The sequence below is a fragment of the Ostrea edulis genome, chromosome 1 (assembly GCF_947568905.1).
Source record: "Ostrea edulis chromosome 1, xbOstEdul1.1, whole genome shotgun sequence".
Taxonomy (NCBI): Eukaryota; Metazoa; Mollusca; class Bivalvia; order Ostreida; family Ostreidae; genus Ostrea; species Ostrea edulis.
The window spans coordinates 36864097-36880870 of record NC_079164.1 but is presented as its reverse complement, the minus strand read 5'-3'; the positions used below and the strand labels follow the sequence as shown (position 1 = coordinate 36880870).

Sequence of the window (16774 nt, the reverse complement as noted above, 5' to 3'; positions counted from 1 at the left end):
ACACTGGTCATCTTAGTGTCTATATCTCAGACTACACTAGTCATCTTAGTGTTTATATCTCAGCTTATACAAGTCATCTTAGTGTTTATATCTCAGCTTACACTATTCATCTTAGTGTTTATATCTCAGACCACACTAGTCATCTTAGTGTCTATATCTCAGACTACACTAGTCATCTTAGTGTTTATATCTCAGCTTATACAAGTCATCTTAGTGTTTATATCTCAGCTGATACAAGTTATCTTAGTGTCTATATCTCAGCTTATACAAGTCATCTTAGTGTTTATATCTCAGACTACACTGGTCATCTTAGTGTTTATATCTCAGTTTACACTAGTCACCTTAGTGTCTATATCTCAGCTTACACAAGTCATCTTAGTGTTTATATCTCAGACTACACTGGTCATCTTAGTGTTTATATCTCAGTTTATACAAGTCATCTTAGTGTTTATATCTCAGCTGATACAAGTTAGCTTAGTGTCTATATCTCAGCTTACACTAGTCATCTTAGTGTCTATATCTCAGCTTACACTAGTCATCTTAGTGTCTATATCTCAGCTTATACAAGTCATCTTAGTGTCTATATCTCAGCTTATACAAGTCATCTTAGTATTTATATCTCAGCTTACACTAGTCATCTTAGTGTCTATATCTCAGACTACACTGGTCATCTTAGTGTTTATATCTCAGCTTACACTATTCATCTTAGTGTTTATATCTCAGACTACACTATTAATCTTAGTGTTTATATCTCAGACTACACTGGTCATCTTAGTGTCTATATCTTAGCTTACACAAGTCATCTTAGTGTTTATATCTCAGACTACACTGGTCATCTTAGTATCTATATCTCAGCTTACACTATTCATCTTAGTGTTTATATCTCAGCTTATACAAATCATCTTAGTGTATATATCTCAGACTACACTGGTCATCTTAGTATCTATATCTCAACTTACACTAGTCATCTTAGTGTTTATATCTCAGCATGACAGACACATTGTATGAGAAGTTGTAATGACAAGGTCAGTGTGACAGACACATTGTAGGAGGAGTTGTGACGACAAGGTCAGTATGACAGACACATTGTAGGAGGAGTTGTTGATGACAAGGTAAGTGTGACAGACACATGGTAGGAGGAGTTGTGATGACAAGGTAAGTGTGACAGACACATTGTAGGAGGAGTTGTGATGACAAGGTAAGTGTGACAGACACATTGTAGGAGGAGTTGTGATGACATGTTAAGTATGACAGACACATTGTAGGAGGAGTTGTGATGACAAGGTCAGTGTGACAGACACATTGTAGGAGGAGTTATAATGACAAGGTCAGTGTGACAGACACATTGTAGGAGGAGTTGTGATGACAAGTTAAGTGTGACAGACATATTGTAGTAGTTGTAATGACATGTTAAGTGTAATAATTAATTGTATGTCTATTTTTGTAGCGCGTAGTGATCATGAATTTTGTACAAGTATCTGAAGTACATACTGACCACAAATTTTACCAAATAAATATCTGGTGTACTATACCTCTTCAAGTTGGTATAGCAGAATGTTGATAATCTGCTTCAATCTCCATGAGTACCTCTTGAAGATTTTGATTTGAACCTACAGAAAAAAAGCGTAATTACTCTCATGAATCATCAGTCCCAGTAGCCCTGTGGTTAGGACACTCCAAAACTGAAATTCTCTATTTCAGCATCAAATCCATGACTTCTACGACAGGTGTAGTTACGACACTCCACAACTGGGATTCTTTATTTAAGCACTGCATCAAACAAGAGACTTTTATGATAGGTATAGTGACTGTTCCTTTGCCGAGTGCCCGGGAATTAGAGGTGAAAGTCACAGGTCTTTCAGAAATTACCCTAAATTGGTAGGTTTTAGCATGATAAAATATTCTCACTGCTACGACCATAAACTCCATGGATCAGTCTACCCTATGCATTCATGAATTATCCGATAGAATGCAGTGAACAGACGATTTCATGATTCCCAAAATTTCTTTGATCTCTCGTGCAGTCAGACATCTGTCTTCCCGAATAGCGTTATCCAGTAATTTTACCATTTTTTCATCAATTTCCTTCAGCCAGTCTCTCTTTCCTGACGTGCTGTCCTCATATCCTTCAGAAAATAATCGGTGTCATTTGAACACCAGGGAATGAGAAACATTCCTGTGCGATTCTGTTTAATATTCAAACTTCTTGTGAGTCTCTTTTGGTGTCAAGCCGAGTTCCGTGCAAAATTTTATGACTTCTTGGAGCGCCACGTTTGACGCTGACAACGCCATTTCACTGGATACTTGCACCTGACCTAACTGTCACACGATATATCATAATTCATTTAAATATTCCATCATAATGATAAAATTTTCCAGGTATATAAATGAAAATCTAAACAAAATTCCTGTATAAAAATATGTTAGCAGAAATAAAATGAACAATGTTTTATTCAGCGATTGTAATTTCGTTTCAATTATTTTAAATCGTTATATTTACACTGTACTGCTTTATGCTTCCCTTTAATGAAAAACCTGAATTTTTCCTATTCAATGTCAAATAATATTGAAACTTTTTACATCTTTTTATTGAAAACTGTTTGCTCTTCATGTTGTAAAAGTTTAATTTCTCAATGACGTTAGATACAATGTGATTGAAAAACGCCCCTTGTCAACGGAATATTGGGACAACCCTCATACTCTATAAATCAGGGATCTACATAATTGGTTGTCCAATTGCCTGAGGCAAGTGAAAACCCAGTTCGGACAAGTGAAACTCAATACACACTTGCCCGATGGGGCAAATAATTTTTTCAGTAGGAAATATGATTATTATAATCATTATGTTAAGCTTGATGAATATAAAATATTAGAAAGTAAAGTCCAACTCCATATATTGCTGTTTTCTTTACCGAATCTCAGATTATAGCGAAGGCCCATTCTAGTAGACCATACTGTATCACCAATTGACAGAGAGAAATAATTAGAATTACTGGTTGAGAGTCTAAAATATTTCGGACAACTAAGTTTTTCATTCGGACAAGTAAAACTTTGAGTTTACTTGCCCAAAGGGCAAGTGAGGGGAAAAGTTAATGTCTATACCTGTAAATGCTTTAAATTCAATTTTTTTTTCTATCCTGATCTTATATCCTAGTTCAGTGGCAGTCTAGAGGGTGGGTGGGGGTGTTAAAGGAATTGCATCCCCCTTTTGCTTGAATATACTTTTCACAAAAATGGTCATTTTATGCCATTTTTGAGTCTTCAACCCCTTTTTTGAACAGAAAAGGATACAAACTTAGGTCGCAAACTAATATTGAATACTTTTGTAATCATAGAAAGAGAATATAGTCGTACACCTTCAAACTATTTGCCTTTCTGCTTCAAATAAAATCCAAAGAGGGACATGGTAAATCTCGTGAGATTTTACAGACTAAATTATGTAACCTCTTTTGAGGGGCAATAATAGAAGATGCCTCCAGATTTACTGGACTTATGTGCATTACCCCTTTTGTGGGGCGATAATGAAAGATGTCTCACCTTTTGGGTGTTGTCGCTCCAATTCAATTCCTTGAGCTTTTTCTCAAATGGTTCCAAGACATTTTCTATTGTTGTCTTGCAGTCACACTGAGTCCACCGTTTATCTGCAATAGAAATCAAGAGTTCAAATTTACCAAAAAGTAATCTTGTCATTCTTTACCTTACCTCTTGCAGGCTTTGTCCCATGTATAAATTTTGAATTTATCGTGTAGCTTTAAATAGAAAGTTTCTATCATGACATCATGTATTAACAAATCAGTAAATTCAAATCATAACATGACTCCTGATCAACTAAATGAGCAAATGAATTAACACCAATTAAACTAACATATCTATGAAATTGATTGTTTTGCTGTTTTCCGCCACACTCAACAATTTTTCAGTTATCTGGTGGCACCCAGTTTTTATTGGTGGAAGAGAGAACCCAAATACCTGGGAAGAGACCACCAACCTCTCGCAAGTTTTAAGAAATTGACATAATTATACTTGCCTACTTGTAGCAAAGCTAGGCTGGGTCATTCTTAATTATACAATACATTATTTAATAATATTAATTCTGAATATGAGCTAGTATTTTAAACCAAGCATACCAAAAAATCAGAAAAAGACTCTACAAAGCAGAATGTCTGCTGATAGGGACCTCCAATATGACCATGTTTCATCTATCAACAGGAAGCCACATCTCTGTGCAAGATTGCATTTCATGGGGGTGGGGTACGTGAGTGGTGGACAGATGAACCACCTTTCCCTCCTTTTTATATGTCTTTCCTTCTCTCTGTACCCTTTATATCACCCATCCTTCCCATCTCACCATCCTTTCTCCCCCAACCTTTAAAATCCCTCTCCACATTCCTGCAACCTTGTATATAAGGATCCCTTTAGTGACCTCTCTATATTAACCTCAATTCTAAATGAGGGATTAAGGTATTTGATCACCTATAAAATTGTGATTGAAACTACACGACTCAAATTATTGTCTAGTGAATATGTAACACTAAATGTAAATAAAATGTGGTATTAGCATATCCATGAATGCGTAGTAAATTCCTTATATTACTCTTTTTATATTTTGTTGTATGTGATTATTTTTTCCTCTTACAAAATGTGCAGTTATATGAGGGTATGATGGTTAGAAATGCGGTACGGCATGAAGCTGAATTATGAATATGACAACTCACATACAGTCGGTCGATTACACCACGTCAAAGGAGCAGTCACACCTTACCAGACAACATAAATGGATGTCGCACAGATAAAAATAATTGTAATATAACGCTGTCCGTTGATGAAAGTCGTTATCGCCACTAATCACCACTGCTCAGGGCTCCTGTCATCGGTGTACGAAGTATATAAAACGCATAATAACCGCACCATTACTGGACATATACCAGACAATTAACAGTTAATTAACGGACAATACCGTCTGAATAACTGAAAGTACCAGGTTAAACGAACGTGGAAAGCATGAGAAAACGTTCTTTCAATGTCACACGAACGGACTTGTACCGAAACGAATATAAATTAAAAGTGGATATATCTTTTCAGACTTATTACCCTCGCTGACATATTTCCATGATGCCTCCAAAAGGAAGGTCTGCCATTGCTGGGAAGGTAAAATCAGGACACAGGGAAAGGCTACAAAACCCCCATCTATTCCTTCTGTAACTGACAATGCTGGGGAAGAGCAGACTGCCCAAAATTCAGAGGTAGAAATCCTGTTTGAATCTGGAGAGATTCCCAAAGGCTCTATTAACAGATATTACCACCTGAATAACAGACAAATTGGCTGAAAGAAAAATGGACAAGAAACCCAGAGGAACAGAGACGACTGTGTAACATGTAGCGGTCACCCAGCCAAGTGCTGATCACGCACGCTATTGCTTAACTTGTGTGATCAAGAGAGATAGCTCTCTAGCAAAGCAGTATAAGTTCCCTATATATATCGACCACTACATTTCCTCCTGCTCAAGGAAGTTTCATCCCAAAGCTTTGCGTGAGTTCTCTTTGATGTTTGGAACCTCTTCACCAACAGCATCCGCTAGTACCGACAACAATCACCCGTCGTCCCCAGACAAAACCATATGTTCGTTCCCAGAGCTCCGAAGAGACTCTACATATGTTTACCTGAAGAAGGCCAACCAAACACCAAAGTTACTACACTACCAACAATTTGTAATGTGTAGCGGTTGGAATGTGCATGCTGTTATATACTCTGCATTGGGCAGTTCTAGTGGACTTATTAACACAATTAATATACTATCCTTGCTGTCCATGGCAGTTTGATATAATTTACACATGCAATTCAACATTTACTCTATACGTGTATTAATATGTATCTGCTTATTCTACATGAGGCTGAAGTGAATTTCTGTTTAATTTATATCCTTTTTCGCACCGACTCTATTGCTGCCTATTGTTGATGTATCAGGCATATTATATATTGCATTAAGGATAACACACATGTATCAACTGAGTACTACTGTTTACATATGAAACTTGAAATACCACCAAAGAGTGTATAACGCCAATAATTACTCTTCATTGTGTATTGTCTTTACTTGTATTAACAATTATATGTTACATGCATGCCCATTTGGGCCCTGATTTGGTAATAAATACTATTCTATTCTATACCAACCGCCACGATGGTCTAGAGGAGAGCATGCACCCCGCTTGAGGAAGGTCGGGGTTCAAATCCCGGAAGCAACAGACCTAAGTCCCGTCAAATGCTCGGCATCAGGTGTGAATGATGAAAGGTGAAGATAACGAAAAGTGATCAATCTCATAACTCCTCAGGGCTTGAAATTAACATATGCCTGTCAGTCTGTGACTGGTTAAAAGTCTGGCGGACTGACTAACATTTGTTTCAGTCAGTCCGATGGGACTGGTTAATTTTCTAAAGCATCATTTTGGAAAATATACTTATGAAATTTTATACACACCTTTGGCATGCTTCGATCTGTAGATATAACAGACGAATAGGATTGGTAAATAGAAATCCCCTATTTAAGTGTTACAATATTGTCTGAGGCATATTGAGTTCAATTCATTCTAATAACATTAACAAAATATATATGTTTAATTATATCTGGAAAACTGTTGGACTGGTAAATTTTTCTGCGGACTGGTTGAAATTATAGCCCATCAGTCCGGCTGGACTGGAGACTTTAAAAGTAAGCTTCAAGCCCTGCTCCTGTAAGCAATACATAATAGATAGTTGGGCACACAAGGACCCCTGGACACACCAGAAGTGGGATCAGGTGCCTAGGAGGAGTAAGCATCCCCTGTCAACCGGTCACACCCGCCATGAGCCCTATAGCTACATCCTGATCAGGTAAACGCGAGATATCCGTAGTCAACATCAGTGTGCCAAGAACAATTAATCGGTATGAAACACGTCAGACAGCATTTGGCCCAATGATAGGTTGAATTGGTGAACTAGATCGTTATAACGACCATAGAATTTGCGAAATGCTGACTTTAATTGAGACTGTGCAAATTAAACCCCCGTACCATCAACTTGTTTGTCAGTGGCTTGCCTCGATTTAAAAACTGACCATACCCAGAATAAGCTCTTGCGTATCGAATCAGTTGAGAGATATAAACACCATATAGATCTACAGGTGGTAATGGAATATGATACATAAATATTGGAAGTATGATACACATGATACATCCTTAAGTTCCTTATATATATACCGACCGTTACAAACGCATTGACAATTTTGTTATCCGTTAGACATCCGCTCCGCTAGCGATATCCGGTGAGGTGCTATCGTACTTACCCATAATGAAATAGGCTTCTAAGTATATAATCAATTTATATGGACACACCAAACTTCACTCAGTTATACGTAGATGTCTCGACGGGAAATGTGATGTACACACTCCCAAACACTATTATATTACGTCACAATTACTATGACGTAATAATTGATAGCGTAACAATTCGTTTACGGTTCCTTGGGATATCGTTACTGTGAATATAACGACACATATGAAGTGATTCATTAGAATCTTATAGATCTGTAGAGAAGATATACAAAAAGTTCTAAATCTGCGTGATATTAAAGTATCTGTTCCATCCAATTCTATTTTTATACTCCTATACATGCATTTAAAATTCAGTTTTAGAATCTATGATACAAGTAGTTGAGACATGGAACTAGTTCAAATGTTGTAATCTATTATTACAGGCCCGTAGGCAGGATTTTTCAAGGGGGGGGGGGGGGGGTTACATAGACTCGCAACGCGAGTCTATCACCTCGCACCGCGAGGTGCCACTACGACAGGGGGTCTGGGGGCCGCTCCAGGCCCCCAGAAGCTCTGGGGTATTTGGTGCAAAATCCTGCAATCTAGCAATTTCCTGGCACTTAATTTGAATTTTGGAATCATGCCTTTTTTACTATGAATTTTCATGATTTTTATAAAAAATCCCGACTTTAATAGTCACAATTCAAACAAAATGCCGACTTTAATAGTGCTTAGTAGTTTTCAAGGGGGGGGGGGGGGGGGGGGGGGTTCGTACGAAATACGAAATGGAATGTAGAAATTAAAAATATACTTCCCCAAAAATTGACATTACTCCAAATCTCAGGTGCGAACCTCTTTAAATTCTATAATGCAGTCAATATTTATTGGGGGTTGGGACCGGTGCAAAATTCAACAGGACACACATCTATTTTGACTTACATACTGATGGGACTCCAACTTTTTTATTTTCAACACTGATAGGACAGCTATATTTTTTTGCAAATGTATCAATGAACAAAAATCATTATAAAGTATTTCAAACTTTTAATTCAACCCAACCATCTTTTAAACAATAAAACTGAATTGTGTGCACATGCTTTATTTCATATCCAAGTTGAATATACTAGAGAAAATTTGCAGTAAAATATTGGACCTTTGAACATTTCTAATATTAAAACATGTAATTAAAAGTCACAAAATTAAAACTAAAGTCGAAACACATCTTTAATAATTTGATGGTTTGCCATTACAACTGACGTGTTTCATTCCGAGTGTTAGGCTCTTGGCACAGTGACACTGATTTTAACTACGCATAACTCCGTTTACCTGATCAAGATATATATAGGCCTCACGGAGGGTGTGATCGGTTGACAGGGAATGTTTACTCCTCCTAGGCACGTGATCTCACCTCTGGTATATCCAGGGGTCTGTGTTTGCCCAACTCTCTATCTTATATTGTTTGTATAAGTTACGAGATTGAATATTGTTCGTTATCTTCATCTTTCATAGAGAATAATACTTGTAAGTACATGAGACAACAATTCAGTAAAACAGTAATTAGAAATATGCAAAATGTAGCACTTTAAACAACAATTTAACAAAAAGAAAAAAATAAGATGGAAATAATGAGATTTGTCACTTCATTAGACAAATTACCGAACTAACATGACAAAGTATAAACAAAAGTTTCTCAGGAGCTTGAATCCCTCAGCTGAGAACTCCAGAGATTTTTGAAATGAAGTAAAAATGTTGTTTAATCATACAAATCTATTTATTAGATAGGACACACACTTTTTAATTACACATGTGATATAGGACAACTTTTTGGGGGTATTTTTAGAAGATAGGACAAATATGGAATGCACCGGTCCCAATCCCCCAATAAATATTGACCGGTCCCTAAAACCAGATCCTCAATCTCTTTTTTCTATGACCGCTCGTTGAAGATCTGGCAACACCAGTCACATCCGAGGTTACTTCAGCAGACATAGAAAAAAGGGGGGGGGGGGGGCGAGATTGGAGGTCTGGTTTTAATCAGACTGAATTTTAATGTTACAATTTACTATAATATAGTAATTTTGCTAAATGAAATTTCATATACCGCAAGCTTAATAGATACAAGTTGAGAGATTGATGATAGTTGTGTAAAACTACATGAAATGGGCATTTGTTTATAATACGAATCATGTATCGTACAGCTTACCTTGCATTCGTAGTCTGCTACTTTCAGTTTCACACTTGAAGTCACTTGATGCATAATCATGGCTATCGTTTCGCATGGAGTTTTATCCTGTTCAAGATCGATGATAATGAGACCAGACGCATTTACGTGTACAATTTGTTTATCTAAGAATATAAGACGATTTTCAGGTTTGAATGGAGCAATAAGATCTTTAAATGTTTTGAATAAAGACGGGAAATCCGGACGAGTGTATCGATCTGATGTTGCTGTCACTAACAGTGTTAGTCCCTCTTTGAGACATGGTACTGCTTTTTTTTCCATTGTAAAATAAGGTTAGAGTTAGACAGAGAAATAAAGATTTTTAATAATTTATAGACTCTAGATTTCCGTAGGCATATATATGATAAACGAGGTTTAATGACCTTGAATAGACACGGTAGAATTACATCATTTGATTTATATTAAAACATTTTTTTTGGAAGAACCCTCCCCCCCACCCCCACCCCCCCCACCCCCACAAGATAGGTATTTAGAATATCCAGATTGATTTTTTATATTTCCTGAATCAGGTAATCATGACCTGTTGATGGCTCTAAATGAAGTGATGGCTAATAAATATATTGATCTTGTAGAACTTTGTAATGAATATAAATTATTATAATTATTTATCAGCAGTACTAGATATAAAAACAACTGTAATTACTATCATGCATCCATCTGTCGTAAAACAAAGACCTATGCCATTCTATAAATATTGGAACCAGTGACTAGTAATTGTATATTTTACATTGATTTTCCCCCCGGACAGCATGTAAGCGAACGTACTGCAGTAGTAAACCTCCTGATGTGTCAGAAATCAGAAATATCAACCCTCTTGGGAACATTCAGTCGAAGGTGTATTACTTTGACACCCTGGCAGTTGTACAGAAACTCGTGGCAGCAGGTTAGTATGTCTGCTTGACATGTCGAAAATTATAATATGACCAGTACCTTAATTTTGATAAATTTAATATTGTTGCAATTTTAAAGTTTACCAAACCATCAGAATAGTAGATTTTGTTATTTTTTTCATCAAGGTTTTACAGAGAATCAAGCAGTAGGAATAAAAGACATTGTTCAAGAAGTTCTTCACTCTTCCATTGACCATCAGACTAAGGTCCTTGTCACAAAGGCGCAGATGGTAAGTTAACAACACTGAAGTCTGAACCCAATGAAATCTTAGTAAACAACACTGAACCCAGTGAAATCTTAGTAAACAACACTGAACCCAGTGAAATATTTATAGTAAACAACACTGAACCCAGTGAAATATTTATAGTAAACAACACTGAACCCAGTGAAATATTTATAGTAAACAACACTGAACCCAGTGAAATATTTATAGTAAACAACACTGAACCCAGTGAAATATTTATAGTAAACAACACTGAACCCAGTGAAATATTTATAGTAAACAACACTGAACCCAGTGAAATATTTATAGTAAGGGTAGATGATAATTCGAGCAAAGCTGAAGTGTATTCAACATGGCTATAGCCTTCTACACAGTGAATAGAGATGGCCCATCCTTATTCTGTCATATGCTTTGCTATCAATGAAAATTGACTCTTACAAAAGTAAATAAAGTGCAAACGAACTATTAAGGTAATATTGTATGCAGAACTTCGAAATATAAACTGGATATAAATCCCCGAGTCCAGGCTTGGATTTCTCAAATAAATCTCAAACTTAATGTCAGGGTTTTCTTTTATTTGAGCTATCAAAATTTGAGTAATAAATCTCAGACTTGCTTCCAAGTTTCGACTTCATCTTTTCTTTCTTTCAAGAAATAGAGGTATACTACATTTCAGTCCCCTTACCCGGGTCTGTAGAAAATTTACCATTTCAAAGATAGAATATTCTTTCAAATTCTATAAAAGACCCCATTTTATTTTAAAGACTTAATTAAGCTACCAGCTAATTGTTGAGAGACATGTCTGTGTGGTATACAGACCAGATTTTTTGGGGTAGCAATCTAAAACCTATATATCCATGCTTACTGAGTCTAGAAGTATATACCCTGACATAATTTGAATGGAGGCAATTAAGGCATGGTTTGCGATGATGTTTTAAACCAAGTGCTATATAACTTGTTTTCTATAGGCTATGTGTGATACATCTTCGCAAGCCAAGTGTCCGATTCCCTTACTAGATGTGTGTGATAAAGCAATGGGTTTTTTTTAATTCAGGAAATAACTACTCAGCAAATGATGACCCATATAAACTCAGTTAAAAAAGACATGGTTATATTGGAGAAAAGCGAGTTTTCCATGCTGAGAAATGAAAATGAAGTAAGTTTAGATGGTTGGTATGGAAGATGTTTTCTGCCATGTTATGTAAACAAGGACCTATAATTCTTATGAGCAATAGCTTGTTTACTGTAACAAATTTTCCTGTACAAAATGTGCTTTTCGAAAATAAAATTAGGTTTAATCACTTTCTAGAAACAGACCATGGAAATACTGCAGCTTAAGAAAGCTCTGGAAAACGAATTGGATAAGCTTAAAGGACACGTGAGGCTGGACATCAATCTTGAGAAAAGTCGTGCAACAGAAGCGGTAAGGAGAGGAGTATGGAGCGCCAATTGAATTGATGCACGAATTGAATTATTTTTCTCTTCTATTGAATTTGAATCATAGCACACAATTCAATTGTTGATATCATCAATTCATCTTAAGAGAGCAACAATTTAATGCATCAATTCAACAGAATAATTAATGCTATCAACAATTCAATTACTGCACTCAATAATTTAAATTTAAAGATATCATGAATTATTTGAAGAGATTTTTAATCAAATTGTTGCACACATCAAATGAACTGTAATGATATCTTTGAATGATTAAAGATATATGTATCTTCAATATTATATGAGTTTTTATATGCCCGTCAAAGATGGGATGTATCATGGTATAGAATTGTCTGTCTGTCTGTCCAACTTTGTAGGCAAAATGCTCCAGGATCTTACAACTTGGTACAATTCATCACCATGATGAGAGGAAGATGCCTATTGCTTTTCAAGGTCAAGGTCGTAGTATCAATTAATAGGAAAACATTGTAGGCAGAAAACAGACTGAACTATTGGAACTAGGATCTTACAAATTGGTATATTTAATACCATGATGAGAGGATGCTGCCTATTGTTTTTCAAGGTCAAATGTCAAGTTCGTAGTATCAATTAATAGAAAAACCTTGTAGGCAAAATACAAACTGAACTATTAGGGCTAGGATCGTCAAACTTGGTAAACATACTCTTCATGCCAAGTGGAGGACGCCTTTTCTTCTTCAAGGTCAAAGGTCAAGGTTGTAGTTTCACATATTGGGAAACCTTGTAGGCAGGATATAGACCGAACCATTGGGGCTAGGATTGTCAAACACATACACCTTATGCCAAGCGGGGGATGCCTATTGTTTCTCAAGGTCAAGAGTCAATAAAAGTTGATTTATTTGACAAAACACAGAGAGATAACTCTATATCTATGACAACTTAAAAGGTTATTTATTGATATCAATAAGCATATTTAAAATATATGATGTTTTAAATCCCAGTTTTAAGGAGCATATTTTTCTACCCCCTAATCAAAAGGAGTTGAAATTAAGAGCAATTAATTAACACTGGTATTAAAGTTAATAACCAATTACTAATGGATTCTACTTTGTATTTAAGAAAGATATCATTAGCAAAATTGCAAAGCTTTTATGAGTTGAAAATGTAGGCGGGAATCCAGAGTTAGTGTGCGTAGTTCCTTGGTATTCCATAGAGGAGATCCGTTCTAGAAATGTACTGTCAGTGTTGAAAACATTAACATTCTAGGTTTCTTTCTATGAAAAAGATGTTTCATATAAATCATTCCTGTAAAAGTCATTTTAATTTTCTGAGGTTTTCCCTGGAATTACTGGAAAATAATTGCTGTAGATCCAGAATAGCTGATTCAGAAATTTTCACACGACTTTTGTTTCCTTAATTGATGTAATTGGAAATGTTACGAGAACTAATTTTTTAAGTGTGTTTAATGTACATGTATTCTTCTGCCAAGTGATGAATCTTAAATGATGTTTTAAATCTGATTTGAAGAATTTGATTTTGAGCAGCATTTGATGGATTTTTTTTTTTTAGCATGCACAAAATGAGAAGAATCTCCAGATGCTCCACAATAAGATAGAGATGGATGTAGCGAATGTCCGCACCTTGTTTGAATCTTACAAAAATGATGTTTTCAAATATTCAATTGGTAAGTTAAAAGGGTGTAATCATTACATCAGAGAATATTAATACATTCCAGAGAGAGAGAGAGAGAGAGATAAAGAGATGGATGGATGGATGTGGGTGGATGGAGAGAGAGATCCTCTTCTTTCCATTTGCTAGTTTACTCTTCTCTTTGTTTACTGCAGTCCACTATCAACATCACAACTCTTTGGGACAAAAAATGGTTTTGTTTTGTTTTGGGGGTTTTTTTTTGGGGGGGGGGGGGATTGAAAACAAGTAAGCTCATTGTGGGACTTCATTAATTTCCTTGACTTTACATTTAACTTCAACAATCAATAGGACCCCAGATTTTTATGCAAGGTTTCGTTTTCTGTAAGTTTGGTAAATAAATATATGTAATTAAGAATATCATTTAAGATTCATCACTTAGCAGAAGATTACATGCACATTAACACACTTTTAAAAAATTAGTTCTTGCAAGGGGCACAAATTTCTACAATGGATAGAGAAATTCTATTCAAAATTCCTCCTCTATAGAACCGCAGGGATACAATATGTCAAATTCAAATGTAAGCATCACTTTGTAATGTAAAGTTTTAAGTTTGCATACTTCATAACTCCCAGGGCTAGAGTGAGGCCACAACAAAGGTTCAAAGTTTAACATAGGATCATATAGGATATTTCTTTTAGAGTCTTAAGAACTGTGAAATAACAATATGTCATGTAAAATATACATATGCATCCTCATTTAGGGTACGTTCAAGCCATGACTCCCTGGGGGTCAGGATGGGGCCAGAAGATGGGTTCGATTGTTTTACATGAATGCACAAACATTTTAAAATTTTCTCAAGAACTGCAACTGTTTTATTTTTCAAACTAATATATACAAACATCCTCATATAGTTTAGCTTTGAGTCTGTTCACCCTGTGAACCTCAGGTTTGAGGTAGGGCCACAAATGTTGGGCAGCCTAATTGGGATTTAACACATTTAATGACTGTTTCTCAATGAGTTTGCTCACAGGTGATGTGTAGAAAATTAGGGACGCAAGTTCAACCAGACAATATAACTGTGGTATCTCTTCCTTTTTCAGGCACTGCTTTAACAGCTGGAGCCACAGTGTTAGCGGTACTTGCGTTTGTTGATTCACTGACCACAGAAACAAGTTTTGGATCAAGCTCTCAAGTGACCATGTATCCAAAACAGATAACCTTGTACCAACTTACATATAAAATGTGCTATATAATGATTATAAGTGTGCTTGAATTCAAGAAAAACTAGAACCCTCCGGATAGAACTAGTGTCCCCATGGAACTGGTACAAACTGTGGCAGACAACTCTGATTCATACAGTCTCTGCAATATTTTGTTTCTGCCACTTACCCTATGGAACCTGTGTACCTTTAATGTCAAAAGTTTTAGAAAAAATTCTAAACTTTTCTTTTTAGAAAAGCTTATGTGCATCTTTTATAAATTCCTTCTTTCTTAAAACTTACGTCAGCCAATTTTAACTATTGTTTACTTGGAAACATATTTTAGTAAATAATTTCTTTACATTATTGTCTCCACTGGTATTTCTGGATTACATACGTATATGTATATCTTGTTATTTCTAGTATTTTTTACCATTATTATTTTATGCTCCCCTAAAAATTTTGGCAGAGCACAGTCACTGTCATGTCCGTCTGTCTATTTGCCGAGCTCATATCTCCTAAGCCTTTCATCAGAATTGAGAAATTGATATTATAATTGATCACAAATGTTCCTTGAGATGGGTCAAGGTCACTCAATACATACGAAATTCCATATTTCAAGTTTTTTATATAAACGTTCCCATCTCCTAAACCTTACATCAGAAATTGATCATGATTAATCACAAATATTCCCCGAGATGGGGAATTTTGGACCAAGATAATTTTGGAAAAGTCAAGGTCACTCAGAACATATACCTTATATAAGTAAAAAGTTCTTTATTTCAACAGTTTTGGAAAATATATGGATCATATATCACACAAATAATAGGCAAATGACTTCAGACAAAGGTCACTCAAGGTCATTTTGCAAAGGTCAAGGACACTCATACCTTGTATATGAAAAAATAAACTTCATTTCAACAATATTTCAACAATTATTGATCTTTTGGACCAAGGTCTCTCAAGGTCATTTTGGAAAGGTCAATGTCACTCAAGACATATACCTTGTATAAAGAAAAAGTCCCTTATCAACAATTTTTGAAGAGTTATTGATTATATATCGCACAAATAAATAATAGGTAAATGGCTTTCAGACAAATGTCACTCGAGGTTATTTTGCAAAGGTCAATGTTACTGAACATACATGTATCTTATATATGGAAAAAAAACCTTCATTTCAACAATATTTCAACAGATTGATCATTGTGCGAGTCATTCATCATTTGAAGTACATGTAGTTCATTGGTTAGATGCATTTCGGAGAGCATCCTTCAGTTTTATTGATATTGTTTGTCTATATTTTTATATAACCATGTTAAGTGCTAACGGTAGTTTTATGATTATATATTTACATTTCCAATGTTTCTTTACCAATTGAAATGATTTCCACAATGTGAACTGTGTGCGTATGAATCTTGATAGATATATTATGACTACTTTAACAGCATTTGCTGGGAATCCCGATAGAAATTAAAGTAAAATGTAAATACATTAAGAGGCCCATAGGCCATATCACTTACCTGAGTCACCTTGGCTCTGCCATTTTTCAGGTGTTGTGATTTTTAAAAGATTTTTTAAAATCAATCTTTATTCCCATGAAACATTTTGACCCCATATTGTGGCCCCAAAGGATCACAACATAATTGAAAATGAATTCATATACATGTAGCACAAAACTGAATTGAATATGACTAAAATGATTGTACTGTTCTGGATAAGACCAAGTCACAAGGTCATTGATAAGACCTTGCCATAAGAAAATGAATGCTCTATTGTAAATACTTCAGGGGATATTAAGTAGGCAGGGTTTGAAATTAACTTTTTCAAGCACTAGTCCGTACGGACTAGTCACTATTGATGTTCAC

The 16774-nt window shown here is 35.5% G+C and overlaps 2 protein-coding genes across 2 annotated transcripts in view; one reads left to right on the top strand and one right to left on the bottom strand.

The window, feature by feature from the left end:
* LOC125667409 (uncharacterized) overlaps window positions 1–7395 on the bottom strand; it is a 30706-nt gene extending 23311 nt beyond the window's left edge. The window contains exons 1-3 of the mRNA XM_056142975.1: window positions 7323–7395; window positions 3538–3641; window positions 1533–1610 (exon numbers count right to left, since the gene is read on the bottom strand). Coding sequence (XP_055998950.1) covers window positions 1533–1610; window positions 3538–3641; window positions 7323–7326 — 186 coding nt within the window. The 5' untranslated portion in view covers window positions 7327–7395. The remainder of the gene's footprint in view (window positions 1–1532; window positions 1611–3537; window positions 3642–7322) is intronic.
* Window positions 7396–9505: 2110 nt separating this feature from the next.
* LOC125657761 (coiled-coil domain-containing protein 90B, mitochondrial-like) lies at window positions 9506–15272 on the top strand. The gene is made up of 7 exons (XM_048888521.2): window positions 9506–9774; window positions 10281–10415; window positions 10549–10652; window positions 11701–11802; window positions 11956–12069; window positions 13629–13743; window positions 14811–15272. The coding sequence occupies exons 1-7, from the start codon at window positions 9552–9554 to the stop codon at window positions 14996–14998; spliced, it is 981 nt and encodes a 326-aa protein (XP_048744478.2). The 5' UTR covers window positions 9506–9551; the 3' UTR covers window positions 14999–15272.
* Window positions 15273–16774: the final 1502 nt, after the last annotated feature.

Coding starts and splice junctions, on each gene's coding strand:
- LOC125657761 (XM_048888521.2), top strand. CDS start 9,552: ATGGCTATCGTTTCGCATGGAGTTTTATCCTGTTCAAGATCGATGATA. Junction 9,775..10,280: donor TAGTCCCTCTTTGAGACATG/GTACTGCTTTTT, acceptor CCCCCCGGACAG/CATGTAAGCGAACGTACTGC. Junction 11,803..11,955: donor TGCTGAGAAATGAAAATGAA/GTAAGTTTAGAT, acceptor ATCACTTTCTAG/AAACAGACCATGGAAATACT.